Source organism: Apteryx rowi, unplaced genomic scaffold (genome assembly GCF_003343035.1).
Source record: "Apteryx rowi isolate R43461 unplaced genomic scaffold, aptRow1 scaffold_51, whole genome shotgun sequence".
Lineage (NCBI taxonomy): Eukaryota > Metazoa > Chordata > Aves > Apterygiformes > Apterygidae > Apteryx > Apteryx rowi.
This window is the reverse complement of record NW_020450772.1, coordinates 872,043-894,724: the sequence shown is the minus strand read 5'-3', so window position 1 is coordinate 894,724 and position 22,682 is coordinate 872,043. Positions and strand designations below refer to the sequence as shown.

Below are 22,682 nucleotides of genomic sequence, written 5' to 3'. Positions count from 1 at the left end.
TTTTTTTTTTTTAAATAGCTCATTGATTTTGGACTGCATCCATTTCCAGCACTGTGACTACACTTCATACAGTAATTAACTCCAAACCAAAGTGCCTTTCTCCAGCCAAGCCTGTTTTGTTTTGTAATCTCACTGCACATCAACATTGTTAACCAGCCGCCCCTATTTCAAGCTGATATTTCTAAATTCAATAAAAATAAATGCCAGCAGCACTGCAACTCAGCACATTAAAATGTAGAATGTGTTTGACTCGCTATGGCTCGGAGCGCCACTGTGCTATATTATTTATTTCTGGGAACGTTCAGGTCAGCTGGAACAGATATCAGTAGTGGTATCCATCACACGATGACCCACAAAAGCCACTGGACCCTTCCCATTCGCCAGGAGGGATGCTTGATTGGGAACTTCATGCTTGAAGACTTTTTGAAGCGACTGGACATTAACTTTCAGGCATTTAACTGAGAACCAGGAGTCCGAGTCGCATCCTTGCTACGTCTATGCTCTCTCCACATTCTCATTTCCTTCTTCCCAGCTACCTGCTTGGACCAGATGCTACCAGGGCAAAACCTAATGTGTATCTGCACTGCGACACCACTGCAACTCCTGCTGTTAGGAATAGCAATAAGGAGCTTCACCAGTTACCATCTCCCTACCAAATACAAAGCAAGCCATAACCACAGCTTCTCCAAACCCCTCCAGGTAGGAGTGAGGGGGCAGAGTGATAGGAAGCTGATCTGCCCTCCTGTAGCTGGGAGGGTATGGCAACACCTGGTCCCCACCAAAAGGCCAAGTGAATGCTATTTTGGAGAAACAACCCACCAAATGAAACTACTGCTTTATAACCAATATGTTTCTATTCATGAAAGAGCCTTGCCTTCAGAGACCACAAGTGAACAATTCCTAYTGCCTGCTGTAAAAATAAAGGTACTCCAGCAAAGAGAAAGTAATTTTTTTTGGAAATAGCTAAGCTCAAATCTCTTCCCTGCATCTCTGATACCTGCCAATTTGGTGACCAAGATGTGATGTAGGTTTCAAATATCTTGTTCCGTCTCTCTGCAGAGACCATGAGCAAAATGAGTAAGCTACCAGCGGTTGGATTATCCTCACCTCAAATTAGCCTCAGCATAAGATGCCGGAGCAGAGCCGAGCTTTCAGGGGACTCCTGCCGGGCACCTGCGAGCACTCCCTGAAAGGACACCGAAAGGGGAGGGCAGGTTGCTCTCCGCTGTCTGCCAACAACAAAGCTTCCCTGTCAGGCTGCCGATACATCCTCTGTCGGCGGCTTTCAGCCTGTTTGCCCGCGCCGCTTTTAATCCACTAACAATGAATGAAAGCTGCCTGGCTTGGAAGCGCCCCCAAGGAGCACGGGGACTGCACGAGGGAACGGGGAGGGCAAGAGGAGGACAACTGCATCAAGTAACACATAGCATCACCTCAAAGAAATTAATCTGTTCAAATATCGAAACTATAGCAATTCTGTTGTTTACATGCAAGCCTAAAAAAAGAAAAAAAACCCACTAAGTTCAAAGGAGAACATTTTGGTTGTCAATGGAGAAAGTGAACTACAAAACGAAAGCATCGTGTTGGATCATTTGCTTAAATAGTTCTGCTGGGCACTTCAGGCTGCAGCCACAGGAGCTAAGACAGAGAGAGATGGGCACATCTTTGGACGGGACAGAGTGACCCACTCCAAAGCGCATCCAAAACAGAACCTCCTGAAAACAGCCAGGTCATGACTTACTAGGATCACTGCGACAGACACCTCCTTCTCCGTTGTGCTGCTCCCATTACGCTTTGGCATGCTTACGTGTCCCATCTGCTCATTCCACCTTGCCTCTGACTCCATTTGGAGCAGTCGTTAACGACACATCTGTAGAGCGACTAATACCACGGTTRTGACTTCTAGGCTATACCCCAGACTAAAGCATTAAGTAAAAGTGAAAGCAGAAGCTTCCCATGAAACCTTCGCCCAGGGCCTGGTTACACCTTCAACACACCAAACACAATGATTTTGCAACAACATAAGATTTTTCCAGGAGGCGATTCAGATGACATGCTTGCCCCGCATCCAGCCGGCCCCTTCATCCCTGCTCCCTCCCTCCCTCCCGTGACTAACGGGAAGGGCCTTTACAGCCCACAGCTGACGCCAAGGGGTACCTTCCCCTGCTCACACCAGGTATCACAGCATCCCTGACAAGAGTCCAAGCTACAAACACCCAGGCAGCAGTTTGATTTATGAARCGTCTGAGCTAGCGCTAGTTTGCCAATATTGAAAAATCAAAAGGAGGAAAAACAGCAGGATTGAACCGCAGTGCTAAGGCTGTCCATATGAAACAGGCACTAGCTCAAATATAACACATCTGCCCACAGCTGTGGGCTACTTAATTGAGTCTTACAGACTATTTTGCACAACTCTGGCACCTATGAAAATAGTCTTATTTCAGCTGTGGGTAGAATTACTTAAATAATATTTTCAATTTAAAAAAAAAAAAGAGAGAAAAAAATCTCTTCTCTCTAAAACTTAAACAGCTGACTACAGTACCCAGGCAGTGTTCAGGGAATACCTAACCAAACCCTTATCGTAACCCCTGCTCACATCAGAAAGCTCTTTCCCATTAATACTTGTAGCATTTAATAGCAGGCCCTCAGAAGCAAGTGTCATTTGACTTTCATGAAAGAAAATACAAGATAATGCTGTCTAAAGAAAGAAGCTTATAATTTCAACATTAATAACTCAGGACAGGAGGTGAACTTCAAAAAATTGCTCTCTAAAAAATGTTGCTCTCTTTTGACACTGAAAATCAAGTCCTGCCRTTATGTTCAATGCTGGACTGCTGAAAATCCAATTCCTATATCACACTAGTCTTGAAAATGATTTAGTCAGTATAATATTAATGGTATTGTCTTGTAAGTGTGCACAAAAAGCAGTTAAGATTTATTTTCCTCAGCTGTAGGCAGCAAGGCTAACTACTACTTTGTCTCTAACAGTACTCAAAAGAAAAAAAATATATACATATATACGCACGCAAGTAAATTGTGCATGAAGACTTCAGTAAACACCAGAAATGAATAAATTTCAACTTTTTAGCAAGTCTGAGCTCCTTGCCATTAATGCAAGAAACATGAAATCTGAAAGGCATCTGAGAGCCTCTAAAGTAAGGAATTTTTTGAGACATTAAATCTTTTRGCTCTCACACTTTATCATGCAAAACAGCAACAAACCAAAATAGACCAAAAGGACAGAGATAATTCAGTGCAAAGATCCTCCCTCTCAGTAAATGTCTCACATAGGACTACCCTTAGCAACAGAATGTTTATACAGCGCAAGACAGAGAGGCTTTTCACTGACACCTGTGACAAAACCAAAGAACAAAAGCAGCTCTCCACGCAAGAGAGCAAAGTCACATCTTCAAGTGTTCCCACCTCGTGCAGACAGAAGGCCAGGCATAGCAAGTTACACCAAACAACCTGTTTGCCCACTTCCAGAAAACGCCTGTAAATTTAAACTGTGTGAAACGTCCAGCTATTTCTTTCTTTTCATCAAAAGGCTTCGTCAGCAATGGACAATAAAGCTGCTGGCTTGACCTAGAGGGGCTGGTAGGTTAATCTATTCTGACCTTATCTTTATTCTATCATGATACTGAAAGATTGCTTGAATAACTCACCAGCATTTAACAATGCCAACACAGTCACCCTTTTACTACCGCGCTCCTCCAAAGTGCCCTGCAACCAAATTTTAAAACCATGTGGGATAATGAAATATTTTCCAAGATTAATTGCAAAATAAACCAAAATGCCATTTCTTACCCATAGGTAGACAAAGGAGGAAACTGAGGTGAACAACCAAAAGCAGARGTAAATGTCTTGCATTTTCCACACATCTTTCAAACTTCCAGCATTTCTTATTGTCAAATTTTAGACAATATGCTCTCTTCCATTTACTCTCAATCACTTTTTTTTTTTATATTACAGAATTTTTTCACTCAAATGGATGAAACTAGACAAAAAGAGCTACTATTTGGTTAAAAAAAACCTGCCTTGCACCCACAGGTTTAATCATTTAGACCCCAACACTTCATATTTTAATAGCTCCTGGCTAGTTTTCAAAACCCATTCCGTGAAGGTGCTGAGCACTCGGTCCTAAATATAGCAAAACGGAGTTCAAATTAAGCACATTAGCCCCAAAGAAGTCAGCAAGCTTGATTCGTCAGTCAGTGATTGATTTAACCAGTCAACTCTCTCATTTTTAAAGTTCACAGCCTGTGCTTAAATGTCTTTCTGGAGAAAGTCTCCAGTAACCATCTATGTGAAGAAATCATGTAGACCTCTATCAACCTGCTAGAGCAAGGCAGCGTTGAGAACAGTAACGGTTATGAGAACAGCCCGCGTGCAGACTCCTTCCCACATTCGCATTAAATTGCACAGCCATAATTCTTGAAAATGAACCAGTCTTCCTGTGACCTAATAGCTAGTGAAACATTTTAACACAAGGAGAGCGCTGCATTCTCATTTTAGACATATCAGTCAGAGCTCCTATTCTTCAGCATCAACGAACCAATGCATTTTAATTTAACTTTTTACACTTGCAATTTGTTTGACAACACAAGAGAGGTTCAAAAGGCATAAACAACCACTAGGCACTTGAAAAAACATTTTAAAATGCCTTGAAAAATCCATGCCACTYTTTCTCAAGATAATCCCAGGAACAAGATCTAAGCTTAAATCTATTCTTAATTAGATTTAGTCAGATGCTTAAGATACCAGCCAAGATTAAGTGCCCTCACCCTTTTTTCTAAAAGCAAGATCCTGAAGAGAGGGAAGTAARCAAAGATGATTAGGGGACTGGAGCATCTCTCTTATGAGGAAAGGCTGAGAGAGCTGGGCCTGTTTAGCCTGGAGAAGAGAAGGCTGAGAGGAGATCTTATCAACGTGTACAAGTATCTGMAGGGAGGGTGTCGAGAGGATGGGACCAGACTTTTCAGTGGTGCCCAGCGACAGGACGCGAGGCAACGGGCACAAACTGAAACACAGACGCTTCCATCTGAACATGAGGAAAAACTTTTTCACTGTGAGGGTGACAGAGCACTGGAACAGGTTGCCCAGAGAGGTKGTGGAGTCTCCTTCTCTGGAGATATTCAAAACGCGCCTGGATGCAATCCTGTGCAAYGTGCTCTAGGTGACSCTGCTTGAGCAGGGGGGTTGGACTAGATGATCTCCAGAGGTCCTTCCAACCTCAGCGATTCTGTGATTCTGTGAAASCATAAACTGGTGACTATAGCATGCAATGTAACAGAAATGGAAGAAAAAACCCACAAAGGGAATAATCTTCTCCTTGTTTACATAGGATACTTCTATAAATCACTCGTCATGGGACTGCAGTAGTTCAGAAGCTCCTACCTTGAAAGGCCGTGATATGACCAACAATCATGTACTTCAGTTCGAAGTTCAGTGCCTGGATATTCTGCGTCCTCTCCCTCCGAACGGCGGCCTGGTAGCTTTCTTCCATTTTCTTGGTGCAACATGTTGGCGCTCTATGTTGACAGATCTGTAAATCTGAGTCTATTAAAAGAAAGCAAACAAAAAGAAACACAATAATTAAAAGAACCCTTCCAATCTGCACCATAACAATAAATAATGTTTCTTAAAGCCAGAACAACCACCACCACAAAAGTTTTAAAACACAAGAGAACACATAAGGAATGGCATTGTGAGATTCAGTTACTGTCTCAAGGGCACAGATTTATTTTATGTCCGTTCCACCTACATTCGGATAACATCACATTTCCTGCTGCTCCTAACCTATTTTACACTAGCGTTAAGAACTGAATGCTATTATCCGCCAATGCTGACCTCGGGACAGAGCACCGAAGAACCAGCAAAAGGACAAACAGCAGGCACCAAGCCATCGAAACAGAGGCCAGAAACGACGACTGCGTCTTTTCAGAGACCCTGAGCTACCGACAGCAACCGGGAAGTCGCACCACGGCTATTTCCGCCTCCGGGCTCCAGCAGGAGTGAAGGCAGCAGGTATCCACCTAACGCCAAAAGGCACCATTTTTAGGCTTAACCACACACAGACAAACCTCCTCCTGCTTAACTGCAACCTTAACRCTGAGACTGATTTCTAGCCTGCCTACGCACAACGTAAAGGTGAAGTTGCTCCCACCRTGCAGCCGCAGAGAAAACCAGAAGTTGATTAAAAACTTGGCAAATTGGGGGATTATTATTGGTTCTCCTACCTCCTGTTTTTCCCCATTGCTTTCCCTTTGCCGCTATTTTGGCGAGCCCAGCACCCCGGGTTAGGAAGCCTATGCCACACGGGGGCGATGGATGTCCGGGGCCTATTCGCTACCTATCGCAGTAACCGCAGGCGCCGTAAAGGACGGGAGAGGAACTGTTATAGGATGCAGACAGAGAAATCATGTGTTTTGTGAAGCACCAGAATTTAAGAGCGAAAAGAAAACCACGTGTGTGTTAAGCAGAGGAAACGCACCCGCCCGCAGAGGCTGGCCGCCGCACTCGCCTTTCCCGRAGCCCCAGGCCCGCCAGCCCCCGCGATCCCTCCGGAGGGCAGCGGGGGTCCCGGCACCCCCAGCGCTGCCACCRCCTCCGGGAGGCACCTCGGCACGCCACCACGCCGGCGCCTCCCCACCCAAGCAGCTCCGTCGACRGACACACCGGTGGCCTCAAGGTTAGCCGGCCCCGAGCCAAAACAAGGCGGCGGGCACCCTCGAATGGGAGCGGCGCTAAGCCCCGCAGCTCAGGAGCCCGACGCGGAGCACTAGGAGGCCGGCAGAGAGCAACCCGCGCCCCCCCAGCGGCGCCGGGGGGTCAGCTCTGCCGCACGCGGCGCTCGGCACCTTCGCCGGCTTCGATATCAGCCTGGGGGTATCGCTTTTAACGCAACCACAGAAACCTAACAAAAGTTTTCAGCACCACACATGCCCGCGTGCCGAGATTAAATTAGCCGTGATTAGTAGCATCTCRAAGCCCTTAGCGGCTCCGACGCCAGAAGGAACTCATTGCACCCTTCCATCCTAATGCAAAACACACCCTAAGAGCGAGAAAAGAGGGGAGGGAAGCGGCGAGCCGGCAGTGACCGAGCGGCACGCCGCGTCAGCGCTGCGGACACCTCCGCTTGGTAGGGCCGCTGCGGACCGGCCCCGAGGASAGCACCGCAGGGGAGACGCCCAGACCGGAGCAAGGCCTTGGCTACGCCAGTGCAGGCCCCCGGAGGAGGATTTGCTGCATAACTGCGATGAAACGCTATGGCACAAGGAATCACGGGCCGCCCTGATCACCTGCAGTCTGACATAGCCAGAACACTTCTCAATCAAGCATTTGTTGAAACCTTTAGGGCAGTAATTCAATGTGTTCAGTGCATCTGCAGGCACAGCAGAAGCATCAGCTTAYGAGCTCATACCATGTAGCACATGGACAAGCTGTCTCATGAAGAGCCTGGCTCAGAGGAACAGCGCTGGAGCAATCCAGTCCTTCCTCAATAAAAGCGCGAGAGGCAATCCCAATCTGCGCATGACAGTGCACATATAGTACTAGTCTCTACTCCAATCTGCTTCTGCATCGTGGGATTTGGGCAAATGGTGTGGTGGTTATGAGCTTCCAGAATTGAGCGTCTAACTGGCCAAATCCATGTGTACAGTGAAGGACTATAAGACCTCTGGTTCTTTTTCAACATAATGGGAAAAAACAACAAAACCAAAAACCACTGTCCTCCCAAACGGTAGTACTACACCCATGCCAACAACAAGAAGCTGAATTCTGCCACCATCCTGCTTGTCAGACATCAATTCCCATCTCTTGGCTTCTGCTGTGGAGGTGGAAGTGTAGCCAGCCTCTAACTCTACTCCCATACATGGGAAGCATCTGCATCCCAAGACACCCGACTGCCTTGCRTCCACTTTCTTGCGTGTGAACTTACCAACAGAGCAGAACATTGCCACTGTACATACCCACGCTTCAATTCTGAAAGATTCATAGCTTTCTTAAAACAAATCAATTTTCTGCTTCAGATCAGATGGAAGGATTACTCTTTCAAGATTATGTGCATTATTTTTCAATTCAGGTCTGTTTTTCCTAGAGTATTGTTTAAAACTGTGGCTAAACTTTTTTTTTCCAAGTGGGAAAACTATAAGCTTTACAACCTTACTGCTATTAAGAAAAGTAGGAAAAATTATTTTGCTCCAATTTTAAAAACAAAAGTCACACTCAGAGCAAGAAAAACTATACTACAATGGAGTCTAAAACATAAGTATTTTGGAAAGCAACAATGATCCCTGCTCAGAGCTCTTCTGCAACCTTAAGACACTTCTTATGTGCCAAAGGCATCACCTGTCAAACACCTCCCTATCCCAATTATAAGGTACTCCAGGTGCCAAATGCACAGAAGATTACTGATCCACAGGCAGCTCCCTAACCAATGTCAATCAAGCCAGCTCCACTCAAGTCCGCTGAGCTGTGGGGAGGATTGTTTTGCATTGTTTGAGCTTTGTTTTGTTTTAAATCAGCAGAGGTTTGGGGTTCTGCTCTGAACTTTGGTACAAATAAAGTCAAAGAGACTTTGGCCATTAAAACTAGCTGAATCAGTATATGCATATATTCCCGGAAGGAACGAGAAGCCTGCTATTCAGCAATAGAACGCGCTCCTTCCAAAAAGCTAAATATGTATTCATTTTGATAGCTGACCCTGTAATTCCAACTGYTCTTTTAACAAAAGAAATGTCAAATGCCCTCCCGTTGAAACCCTCCACATACTGTAAAAATCTGTATTCTGAAGGCAGCRAGCCAGCTCTTTAGCAGATGATAACTGATCTCCCTTCACCAGCTTCACCAAAGACAGGCTGATTTGCACAAGCTGAGCCTACAGCTCCCACTGCAGCGACTGCGCCTAAGCTAGCACTATCAGGGGCCAGCTCAGTGTGCTCTGCCCCTGATAGTTTTTATTGCTTTATATTCTGACAAACTTTTCAACAGTACTCCCAAACAAAGCCCTAATCCAAAGCCTAACATTTTAATGCTGTGCAAGTGTCTTTGCAGACTCCAAGATCGATTATGCCTCAGCGACACAGAGGAAAGTGCCAAAAGTACCTTGCATTGAGCCTGGCCCAGCTGAACAGGAGCCAGCACTTTGTCCTGCTGCTGKAGACTCATCTGTCTGGCACAGCTGCTGCCTCAGCTAGAGGAAAGGTCAGCAACTAAAAAGGACTAATTTAGGGGAGGAGGCCAAGCCAAGTGAAAAAGGAAGCACTTTCCAAGCAGAGCTCCCCCCACAACTACTTGCTGCATGAGAAAAGCCCAAGCCAGCACAGCCACAGCAGGGAAGGGGAAGCTGGCCGCTGCAGCCTGCCAAAGGGCTGTGAAGCCCTTCCTTCACACAGCGCTTGCACCGCAGCAGTGCTCAAGCCATCRTCACCCACTGCTGCAAGCCCCCTGGCACCAAGCACTCACGCGCAGGCAAACAAGCCAACCTCCCCTAGCCGGGAGCACGGCTCCGGCCCCTCTCAGCCGCTAGGACCCTGCTTCAGGGAACTTTGAAACCCTGCCTCATATTCCCAGATATTCTGCTTGTCTCCTCAAAATCAGCACCGCTGAGTTCTTCGAAGAACTTTAATAAAATGTTTTCAACTAGAAAGACAAAGTACATTCGGGTCATCAAGTACAATGTGTGCCTAGTCTAACAGCTACTACTAAATTTACCAGTGTTTGAAATACAGGTGGTTATTTCTCCTCAAGTAGCACATGCCAGGAATTACAGAAAAATCAACAAGCAGCAGAGTGACTGCAGGAGAGCATAATGCACTGGTGCAAATGAGAGCGGTACATTAAATAGCAACTAACCCTGTCACCCTGTGAGCAAGGGGTAAAATCCAGAGAGGTTACAGGGAGCAGAGATCCTCTGTTTCTCTAAATCACAGGGAGACATCTGCTCTTTCTGCCTCAGATAAACTGTGGCCACCAAGACCCCTCCTTTCTGACTATTAGAAAATAACTTTCCACCTGTTTCAACCTCTTCCCACCATTTTATAAAAAATAATCCCGTTACCGGCTCCATTATAAAGGCTACACATGCAAACAGCATATTAAAGGGACTTCTAAGGCCAAAAGGCTGAAGACATACTGAACTGAGACTGACCCCACAACCCAAATTTGTGCCTGCCCTCTATTTATAGCACAGTAAGGTACATGTGCACTTTAGAAAAACATTAGCAATGAAAATCTCAATCTCCCTTTGTCTAATCCCTTGTTTCACATCATAAAACATTAACAGAGCTATTCTTTAACTTGAACAGTGGACTTTCTTACTGTTATTCTAAAATACACTGAAGCATCATTAAGGCAATGATCAGATGTGCTGCTCCAGTTGAAATAATCAAGGCTAAAAGATTAACACCTACAGTTTACCAAGCATCACTTAGATGACCTACAACTGCAATCACTAGCATGCGTAGCTACTTCCTAATCCAGTCCAGCCAAAATACCTTGCATTAGCTCAAGAGTTCTTGAGCAGACTTAGAATATATACATACACACACACAAAAATACAAAACGGTCGGACCATTTGAACAGCACTGGGATTATGCCAGCAAATTCAAGGGAGTGGAAATCTCCAACAGGAGAGGAAGGGGAACAGCAAGAAGCACTACATGTCACAACTCCAGCAAGCTGGCAGCATCAGCAAGTGCTGCAGCTTGCATGACAGCTGGAGACCATSAGACACTGGCCCCAGTTGCTTTCCAGAGCAGGAACTCTCCCAAATATACAGGTCCTAAGGGCAGCATCCGTACAATGGAGCGTTGTTAGGCCTGTTGCTAAGTATTTCTTGTTTCRGTTTTTCCCATCTCCCTTGGTTGTTTGCCTGTTCTTCCTGCTCTCRTATTCTGATTTTGGCCTGCTTTCCAAACTGCCTTCTGCTCTATTCCATTGGTTAGCACGTGGCAAGACTCCTTAGCTTTGTCACCATGGCTCGTACCTCTGCCTAAGCCACCTCACGCCTGGACAGGAGGAGCATGACATGTCTCACCACAGCCTGGCCTAGGCTGAACTGCACTCCATTCCCAGAAAGCTCAACAGTTAATCTCCTGACCTCCTCTTGTGACCACTCCTCACCCTCCCCAGACAAGGTCCCCTACTACCACCCCTACTTCCAGCCTGCGAGGAGCACGGTGGCCAAGAGATGTTCCCAGGCCACAGCTTCCTCCTAAGCAGCTGGAGCTGTTGCAGGGAGAGACCTACTCATGCCACTCCCTCCAGTTTTGGGGGCATTCCTTAGAAACGCTGGCTGTACCTAGGAGGCCGAGGGCAAAGAGTCCCTCTGCAAACTGATGCGGCAGTTGTAACTGGTGTTGCTTCCTGCTGTTTGCCACCACCCCTCCAGCATGGGTCCTGCAAGCGCTTCCTGACCTGCTCCAGGCACCTTCACACAGGTTGGTTCTAATTAGATGATTTGCCTTAACTAGCCTAATTATGGGTGTAGCTGGACAGGAGGTCCCACAAACTCCGGTCAGCAGTGGGTGATGACAAGCAGCTGGGGGCCATAAAAACCCATCACTGACATGGCTGGGTCACAGAGGAGCTGGTTTTCAGTTTGGTACATCAGGGCAATGAGGGTGAGGGAGCAAATACACACAGATGGAAACTTAGCTGCCAAATCCTGTAAAGTGTCTACAAAGCACTCAGACTTTTCAGTGGTTCCCACAACAGTCTGGTTCTTACTGGGATGTTAGAAGATGCATCTTCAGTGCCGATGTCAAACTGCCACAGCTCTACAGCTCCTAAATACTCTCTTAAGGAGCAAAGAAAGGGTAATGAACCTCACACTGTTCACTACTGGCTCCCCCAGTCTTTTTTGCCCCCAGCCCTGATCTCAGAAGCAGCATAATTTCAGTACCAGAAGGCATGAAAGCACGCAGCCTGGGCCTGAGACCCAGCTTACAAAGTCTCAGGCCAAAKCATTCTGGTTTGGCCAAACTGTGAGCAGCTGAGAAGACTCAGAATAGGAAGTGCCAAGTGCTGAGTATGGGAAGCAGCAGCTTCCTTGTGCAAAAGCTGCAGACCGCAAGTCATAAGCAAGAGCCTTTCCCACATAAGGGAGAGCACTATCTCCTGATCTTGTACTCCCATAGACCGGTGATAAACTGTTTAATGTTGAATAAATGAAATGACTTCACATCAGGCCAGCACTGAGTCAGATAAACTCTTTGAATGTGGACCTGTCTGGGAGATGCACTGACAATAAGACTGTGAATGCTGAAGGGCTTTGCCAACCCCACAGTGCATGCAAATTCAGAAGATTTATACTCCTTGAGGATCCATCCTTCTCTTTCTTTCTATAGTTGATATACAAGCATGAAAACTAGAATGATGCATAAAGTACATTCTAAAACAATCTAGGCTGATAGAGGTCAGCGAGTCTACATCAAGGGGTTTTCCACATTGTTTACTGTAATGTGAACTCCTTCCTTTATGGGAGGACATATGACTGTAGTATATAGGTGAGAGAAAAATTGCAAGAACTTCCATAAATTTATTTAAAGAGTTTACTATCACTCTTCATTCATTATGTCTTGCCACATTCACAGCAGAAAATAGAATCCCATGCATTTTTCCTACCAACAGAAGTCACAAATAGACACAAAATATTTCCAAAGTGGTATAATAAATCTTCCTGCCCTGTATCTTCTCAGGACAATAATAAACTAACAACTGCATTTCTTCTCTCCAGTGCTGAAAGTGTTTCACTGTCACAGAACTCTGACTTACAGTACTTCAGGAAAAGTGCCACAGAAACTACATATGAAGGAAACTCAACTAAAAYACATATGTAGCTCTCTGCGGATTACAATGTTTACAGGAAAACTGAAATTGTTTTTAAATGAAAGTTGTGGGTTTCTAGCCCCGCACAGTTAYGAAGAAAACTTCTGAATGCAAATCAATACAGGGCTGTCTATCTAGTTCTGCAGGGAGATGAAATGAAATAGCTTTATGAGAGGTGTGAATTGCCTCATTCATCTCAACTTTGAAGTCTAATGATAATTCAGATGTTAACACCAGCTGTTTTACCAATGACAGATGACCTTTTCTTGTAGGAACTGCTCACTAATATGCTTTACCTACTGCAGTAGGATTCATATAAGGTGGCATAGCACAGAAAATTTCCACAATATTGATACATTCACATTCATTTGTATTTCTTATTCTTCATTACAGCTGTCAACTTAAAAGTCTATAAGAAGGTTAGATTAAAAGAGGGGGRAAAAAAAGCAAAGAAAAACCTGAAGGAACAGAGAGACTGGTAAATCTCTGGCCAGCAGCCTCAGAAGGGGATGTTGAGATGATGAACAGAATCAGARMAGTGGGGTGAAACAATTCCCTGACCCTCCTCTCCCCACACACAATTTTGAATACTTTAATTTTAATTTTCACCATCTCACTTGAACGCCATACATGAAGCCCTGTGTTCAGACATGTTCTTTTTTTCTTATTTTTATACATATACACACACACAGGCACATATATATACACACACTCACAGGCGCACACACACATATATAAGCCTTCCTTGAAGTGTTAATTTTACAGCCCAAACACTTTTGACTAGCTTGGCCATTTCTCATTTTAAAGTCAGGCACCAAAGGTATAAACAAGTTTACCAGATAGTTTAAGTTAGTGTTTTCACCAGTATTCAAACAAATTTCTTTAGGATTCCATTCCCCCCTCCATTTTATGTCTTTATWTTTTAGGAAGAAGAAAGGGCAAAACAAAAAAATTACAGTATCACAACACCTCTGCATCTTGTTCCCTTGCTTCAGTTCCCTGTTAATGTAATTCCACCACTGTCAGAAGTGACACTAATATAAAACTAGAGTTCACTGTCATGCATTGAGCCCACAGGTGCTGGAAGGCAATCCTTAGCAGACTAAAAAGAGACAAGAGCTCAGCAAGTATGACTGAATTTAGAGATGGATACTCATTCAGCACAAGCATGCAAAAGAAAAAGCATGCAAATGCCGCCTCAGCTGCCTGGCACCACACCGCTGCGCTAGTGTATTCCTCCGGACACGCACACCTCCGCAGGCACAGCTGGCAGAGCCGAATGCCGGTTCTGAGCTATGTTACGTTGGAAAGTACTGGACAACTGCACAGTACTCACCTGTAAAGAAAACAGCAGCTTGCAACAACTGGCATGGCTCAGCACCCACGGATGTCAATGAAGACACCCAGTGGCATAAAGAGCGATATCGAGCACACAGCTAAGTACAGTTAAGGACATAGCGCTAAGCTTTCTGCTTTTGTGGGGAAGTAGTAGCAGGAGATTAACACAGATCTGAACTCAAYGGGCTTTGGGTCAAACTCAAATGAATCCTCTGCCAACAGCACAGCCAGGAAACCCCAGATGCAACTTCCCATTACACAAAAGCCAAAATTAACAGAAAAATGAACCTGCAATGAATTATAATTTGGAAACATTTCAATTACCTAACAGATTCATGTCATGACACGCATTTGATTTCAGACAATTAACTTGTGATTTTAGCTGCATACATCCCATTAAAATCCGTAGTAGGTCAAAGGGTTAAAACTCCAAACACATCGAGGAGTTGGTGACAATATTAAGTAGACCAAAAAGCAGCAAGGGCCCATCAGAAAGCTAATCTATCCCTCGTGAGATTAACAGGCCATGACTTCCACTTAGGCACGTGCTTCCTCTGAAGTCAGGAGTGGGAATGGCCTTTCGCCCTCACTCCTTTCTTTCTTCTCTGCCTTATTCTGTCCACCTAGACCACGGATAATGTTCTGGTTGTTCTGGGAACAGCCTTTAACTGGTGCTTCCCCCAGGGTAACGGCATTGACAAAATAACGATAGGTGTGTGGATAAAAGAAAGTCCACAATGAACGCACATCTGAAGGGGCCATTCACCTATTTCTGAAGTACTGGACACGCTGAGCTGGACCCTGGCAGAGCGCTGCACACAAAGCATCCCGCTGCCCCTCTGGGACCCCAGCCGGACGTCTGGCAGGAAAGCCTGGGACGTCCCGCGCCAGGGTCGCAGGCTGCAAAGCAGAGGCTGCTGCCCCAAGGCTGCGCAGAGGCACGACCCTTCGCCAGGAGCTCCAAAAGCCTTCGGGCTGCGACCACAGACCAACAGCCTGAGTTGGGCTGCTAGGTTTGGCAATACTAAAAGGTATGTTGACCCTAGGCAAGTCCCTTGATCTCAAAACTTTGTTTCCTATGTGTAATAGAAGAGTACGTCCGCTCGCCTACCTTTTGTTCGTTCCTTTAGATTGCCACTGACACTATGGGCTTGGTCAGCATCCTGTGCAATGAGAACCTGGTTTTGATCTTGATCCAATGCACCCGTGGTTATATAAAGCAAGAAGCCACGTTTCTTTCCTCAAGACATGAAAACAAGGCACGATGCACAGTACAAACTGATTACCTATCTCCCTTCTTGCTGGCTTTCCTCAGTTAAAAAACTAAGAGTGCTACTGATGCTTCAGAGCCAGTCGTTAAGGCTGGCCAGAGCAGCCCATCGAGTCCGAGCCGTTGTTTCAAGCCGGCTACACGCACTGGCTGGGCGTGCTGCACTGCTTACACTCGGCTCGCGTTTGGAAAGGCGAGGGGCTGGCGTGCCGAAGGGAAGCGGGGTAGGGGTAGAGGATGGCAGCCATCAGAGACACGCTGGCAGCCAAGCTGGCATGAGCTGGCCCAGTTCAATCCTTGCTACTCAGCTAATGTTTTGGCACCTGTGATAGTGACCCTAGAATAAACTCTCCAAGTCTAAAGCGACAGCCTTGCCAACAAGCAACACTGACATCTTGGCCTCGGTGGGAGTTGATTGCTACCAGAGAAGACCACAGAGTGTGGTAAAGTCACGGGCCAGCGACAGGAGAGCACTCGGAGAGCTTTCAGAGCAGACAGGTACAGCCAAGCCACCGCTACTTTTTTGGGAAGGCAAATGTTTATGTTTCCTGATTTATCTAGGGCAACACAGATTAGGAAGAGCAAATTTGATTACTGAAGCTTGAAACTGAAAGGGCAATACTTCAGCCCAGTGCAACTCTGAGCTGCTCTGATTAGAAAGCAGATATTTTTTCCAGACTTCAAAACTAAGATTTAGGAGACTAAGATCTAGTCTTCTTAAGACCACAAGCTTGAAAGCCTTACTCTGATAGCAATGTTTTCATCTCATTTTTTAGATCTCTACCGTTTGGGGGAGGAAGCGAGTGCAGTGTTTTACGTATGTTCTGCTCTCCTGCCTTCAGGCTCATTACAGCTCTCCTTTGAACTGTCCACGCTTACAAAGCACATGCTCTTCCGTGCTTGCGAAAAACTCYGATTCATCCTGTGTGCTGCAGAGAAATATTTCAACTGCCAACACAGGGCAGTCTTACAGGATGCTGTTCCCCAAACATTACCTAGCAAGCTCCTGTCCCTACTAATAATATGCCTGAGATCTTCCATCTGCCACCATTTGCATTTGCTCATGGAAGGACAGTAGGGCTGGAACATGAGACAAAAGGGTTCAATATTTCATCCTCTTACAACCTTCCGGGACAAGTCACGACGAGTACAGTCACACGGTATTTTGCAGACAGACAAAAGCTCACTGCCCATGCTTTGGAGGGCCAAGACACAAGCTCTGATCTGAACATGGTAGAGGTGAACTTTCATACATACATTTTTTCAAGTTAGCAGCAACTGCTCCACTGCAGCCCTAAGAGTTCATGAGTCATATATATATATGTATATGACTCATATATTCATATATATACACGAGACTGCAGCCCTGACACTTCATATAGGCCTAATGCCTCCAAGTATCTCCTTGCTGTTGTGCCACAACCCTGCATGTTTCCACTAACCATCTTGCAARCTGACTGCTGTGTAGTTTGATCACTCAGAAGCAGGCTTCTCTGTACGCTCTTCTCTTCCATCACTATTAAAGTGGTTTTGTGAGGGATTATTTTGCCTTTAATGAGCATGCAATTTGATATGTCCATGTTGTGTCTGGCTACACAATTCCTTCTCTACAACATTCTAAAATTTACGTAGAAGAAAAAATCTTATTCTTTTGGGCTCAGGCACCACATCAAGTTATGACACTTAATGAGTTACCACATCTTGAATTAACTTCATTCATTGTGGCTTAAACCAGTGCACTTTATCTAACATTTGTTTCAGACTCAGAGTGCATGCAGTTTGTTACAAAGCTCATTTAACAGCATGTGGTTACTGCTGCGTGTCCCAAACTTAGATTGGATTGACTTGCACAAAAAAGCTTAACACTATCTGTGGCTGCTGCAGATGCGTAGCGTTGTTTTAGAGCAGAACACACCAGAGCGGTTTTCATGTATGTAAACGTTACATAAAAAGGAAGGTGTTAGGAAAAGGATAAGCAGAAAAACGGCTGTATTTTAGCAGGAGAGTCAGGTTTTGCATTAGGGAGAAGCATAAAATAAATAGTCTAGGAAGGTACTGATCTTCCATCACTGATTTAAATACAGCTAATCCTGGCTGCAAAGAGCAGGAATGGACCAGCTGATCACTTCAGGTCCATTTCAGCACTATTTTGTATTAATCTATTCTTTCAGCAGCTCTCAGCAGTGTATTTTTCTAATTACACACAGTTTTCATCAAATTACCCTCCCTTTATTCACATTTTGCAGCACAAACACTCAGGGCAAGCTGTTCTGGACACTAGCCCCTTTAGCACTATGTTGCTGTACCTTTTGTGAGGATTTGGCCCTTAAGATCTCTCAAGAGTAGAGCTTTAATTTCACAGCACAGATCTTGCTCATTTTACTCCATATTTACTGAGAACAAAGGGAAGACTATGCAAATGCCCTGCTACTTAGACCTGAACAAAGTGGAAGCAAACATGTAGATGTGAATGGGAGGCATAATGGTATGAAAAAAGCAGCTCTTTTCAAAAGTAAAATGACTTTGTCAGGGTCCCTTTGCACTGTGTGCATGGATGATTTGTGACAAAACAAAAAAGTGCTAGCCTAGCACGTCACCCATGTCAGAGATTAGAGCACTTCAAAACCCTTAGTAGTTCAAGCACTTTCTGGAACTTGAAAGGCTTTCTTAGGCGATGCTTAGCTGCTTTATGGCTTTCACACGACTTTGATGTGCACCTAAGAGTGAGGAATCTTAATCTGAAGGTTTTCTATGGAAAACACCCATATTGTATATAAATCACAAAATCTTGTCACCCTGATTAACACAAGTCAAAAGTTTGCAAAACTTTGTGACCAAAGTTAAAGGTTCTGAGTCACTGTTTTGAGGCCCAAATAAGAACCCTGAATTTCAGAGCACTTAGTAGCTTCCGAAAGGCTTCTCTAGTAAAAGCATCATGGTAATATTTATACCTATTGACTAAGTATGGCATGCTAGCAGGTAGTCAGTAATACAAGCGTCACTTTTTCCCCACTGTCATTCATTTTGCAAAGCAGAGATTTTAAAAGTTAAGGTATCTGTGAAAGCATAATCAATTCCTCATGTGTTGCAACATCTCTTCTCCGAGCGCAAACACCAATATGTAAACATAAGCATCATTCTCCCCCCTTGCCATCCACACTTAACCTCCAGCAGCATTAATGGGAATTATGCATGCATAACRAGCAGCGAACAGTCCCCACATGAATAGGGCCCTTGTTGGAACAATGAATACATTTAACCATTAACATTTAAGGATGTGCCAAACTATCCCATTTAACTAGCTGCCAGTCAAAACCACCCCGACCTACCTGATATTGCTGGATTCAGAAGGTGACTCTCTGAAATTGGTCTCTTGCTTGTTTTTAAAGCCTTGGCAGTGGCCTGGGCAGGGGACAGAGGGCTTTGTCAGAGCGAGCTCCTCGGAAAGACAAAAGGAYGGTCCTCCAGAACGGCCTCTCACAACAGAGCAGCTCCAGAGAGGGAAAGACCATGACCCCGGGAAGCAAGCAGAGCACTTARAAGACCAGGAATCCATATTTACATACTTCACATGCATACATACATTGACCATTGCTATTAACAGAAACTCAGGAATGATACAAAAAGGCAGAATACAGCACAGTCTTATAAYGCAGACTAAAAAGGACAGATCAAAAGAAAAGAGTGGAAAAGCTGATTAAAGGCAACTTCTAGGGGAATAATTTGCTGTCTTCTACAGCTGTGAAGTTCCTATGCAATTGCCTAGCTGTGTGTGTTTTATTCCTGTCTTTTAGCTATCAAAATGCAAGACACTGAACTTAAGGGTATTATAAGTATTAATGATACTTCCTGAGAATTTTGACTCCAAAAGGTAGCAAATAAATTTAGAAGTATCGTCATTTAAAACTCTTCCATTGTTTTGAGTGCTTTCTATATTCTTCAAACTAATGCCTTGAAATTTCAAAAGAGAAGAATTCTAAACATTAATCATGTATGTATGAATAGACTAGGAATGTAATTAATAACCATCCCTTAAAAYTGATGTACTGAAAAAGAGTAAAATAGATGGATTTATTCTAATAATAGCATATGCAGAGTGCTTATCCACAATGAGAGACAAGGTTGTGGCTGCTCCATTATAAATCATTGGCTAAATACTGATAAAAGTGCTTGGTGCTGTACAACAGAACACTTAAAGACCTAGAGGAGACCCCAAGGAGGTCCAGTACAGTCAAGCACACTACAGAATTAATTGGTAAGATTGCTAGGGCAAGACTATGCCTGTGAAGCACCTTGTACAAACAAGGAGACCTCCAATCCGGAGTAGGCTTTTGGGTGTTACCCCACTACAGAAGCACAGAAGTCTCAGTTCACAACTAAACCCACCAGAAGCAGCTGAAGTGTCTGCTGAAGAATATCATGGAGCAGTGGCCTGATTACATTGTATTTCTAAGCTATGTAGGTTTAATTGCCATCAGATGCCAATGATTAGTCTGGCAGACTACATGACTCAATACGGAATTGGACAAGTCATTTTAAGCCAGAACAAGATACCGTGCAGAAATGTTCTGCAATTTTGCAAAGAATTTATTGCTCCAAAAAGAAAAAAAATAAAACTGAAGCAGCAACTAGCAGAAGGTGGAGACAGACCTGCTTCTCATTTTTTCATTCTTAAGGAGATAAATTTTTAAATGTTAGCTGGGTACCTTATTTCATCCACTGATGATGCTTAGAAATTACCTTAATGTGAATGATACAAGTATCACCACATTATATGATCTGTAAATATCTCTTATGTGTTCCAGGATGATTCAATCACATTAAACAGTAATACCTAATCAAGCTGACAGAGACTGAGAGACTGGGAATAAATTCTCATTGTGTCATGGGCTTGGCTGCTGTTCATTCTGATCCATGAGAATTTGTATTTTCCCCTAGAAGCAGATGTGGTGCTCTAAACTGGTAGATGATGACTATTTGAAGTATTGTTAAACATATGCCTCTCCATCATGTCATTTTATGCTTTCATGAAAGAAAAATTCAATTACAAAGACTTTGCAATACTTGAAACTATAGCTATAGTTTTATAACATCTAAAAGTGAAACTATTTTTAAAGATAAATCCATTTTACTGTGCAGGATGCATTTTACACCTATCTTTGCTTTTTACAGAGATCCTCAGGTTCATGCCAATTTTCATGATTAATCTTTATAAAAGCTTTTACTCATTTTGATGTATTTATTTTATTGATTTATATAGCACTTATTATCATGCCAACTATGTTTCCAGTTATCACATTAATGCATTTTCATTAGTGCTGCCCTTTTGGTTAAGAACTTACTGCTCAGCCCTGCTATACCAGGGAGGGGAGCACGGGAGGGATGTTTTTCTATTACTTTTTGGATCACAGTTACTGATGGTGAAACTTCAATGCTAGATAAGGTGCTACAGAGGCAGCTCTTGGGAGTCACCAATATTTTAAGCACAGGTCATTTCTTACTAAACTTGTTCTCCATCTTGAGATCCAGTTCACCATCAGAATCACCAAATCTTGTAAGTGACCATAATAAAAATCACTCCACAATCTTTTTGAGCAGAGATTTTTGAGAGAGTGGATAGACAGCTTGAGTTATAGGAATGCTTGGCTCTGTCCCTCAGCTCAGCTGGATGACAACGGCAAGTGGAGGGGGCTGGGGGAGTCAATTCTCTGCTGACTTTTGGATTCTTTCCCAAGATGTTTACAAGAAAAGGCTGATCTGAATACCTAAGCCAGTCTTTCTGCTCACCTGGACCAAAATCACTGAGGATACTGTTTTTTCTGAGGCTCATGGATATGAGAACTGGTGATTTCCATCTGGCAGTAGAACAGTGATTCCATCTTTATGAGGCACTAAGTAAGTTTAAACAGATTTTTTGCATGTGATTGCTCCCAGGAGGGCATTACAGAGTGGGCAGCTGGTCCAGTGTCAAACAAGTTTCAGGCATGGGAAAAGAAGAGGCGAGAAGAAAAGATATTACCACTGGCATGAGTCCTGCCTGCATCCACAGTCAGCACCAGCTTTAGGTTAACACTTCTGGTGACAATCTGAGGCTGAATATGGCTATAAAACCCTAAGCAGATTAATGGAGGAAGCATCACTTCCTCCAGGAGCTGCAGAATCACAGCTTTTCTGAGCAGCAGGAAAGCTATCACAGCAACTGCAGTCAGCAGCTTGAGACTGCTCCGACCTTGGAAAGACTGCTTCTTCCTCAGGACTTCCTCCAAACAAGAGGTGAAGGATGGATGACTTTCAGGTTCAGCTTCCAAATCATCAGAAACCAGGTTAACTTCTAGTATGTTTTTTAGGGTAAAGAGAGGATTATGCAGAGGTCAGCCTGAAGAAACAAAGGTACCTTAGTGACACTTCGGCTGTGATCTTCCTCCCTGTTATGACAGCTTTTCAGCTACAATCCTCAAAATAACATACTATGATACAACCTACAGAAGAGGAAACTGAGCACAGCTGGACTTGTTTTAGGCCATACAGCAAGAGAACAGCAAAGATGGGAACAGAATCCATCTCACATTGGACCAGTGCACTTCCTCTAATAGGTCAGTCTGTGGCTTAAACCACCAGGAAGAAGTCTGCACATCCACAAATAAGTAAATACTAAATGTAATAGGAAGAGGAGATGTACTGCATAAGAGAACTTTCCTTCATAGCAAGCTGAGAGTAATGCCAAGGACGTTCAGCAAATATAGTTATTGGGATTTTCTAAAGGAAAAAAACTCATGGAAACAAGATTTTTGTGCCTTTCCTTAAAATCTTACCCCTCTTACACTGTTTCTAAGTATTAACGTGACTGTGCTCATCCGGCAACCCCTGCTCCCAGATACACCCTCCATCCACACTACTGATTTCGGCAGCATTACATCACTGATGAATGCAGTCCCACACAGCCAAGTACTCAGGTTAACAGTAAACCCAAGTATAAATTGTAGTTCACACCAGAGAATTTTAGTCACTCATTCTGATGGGACAAAAACTTTCCAGAGCCAATAAAACAGGTATACTTCACATCTGGCACATGCCAGGCTTATAAGTGACTTTGAGAAAATGCTGCTGTGAGCAAAATGTGTTTCAGCACTGCACCTTTACCAGTGGGAATTACAGTGTTCTCATTAAGATGATAGAAATAAAGAGCTGAGTGGTAATAAAAGAAAAACAGGAAAATAAAGCACGGTATGACCCATTTTATAAT

General features: G+C 44.1%; 1 protein-coding gene across 1 annotated transcript in view; it reads right to left on the bottom strand.

Annotated features, from left to right (window-relative positions):
• The window catches only part of LOC112972916 (glypican-5-like), a 378,208-nt gene extending 372,655 nt beyond the window's left edge, over positions 1 to 5,553 (bottom strand). The window contains exon 1 of the mRNA XM_026080132.1: positions 5,398 to 5,553. Within this exon, the coding sequence (XP_025935917.1) occupies positions 5,398 to 5,506 (109 nt within the window). The 5' untranslated portion in view covers positions 5,507 to 5,553. The remainder of the gene's footprint in view (positions 1 to 5,397) is intronic.
• Positions 5,554 to 22,682: the final 17,129 nt, after the last annotated feature.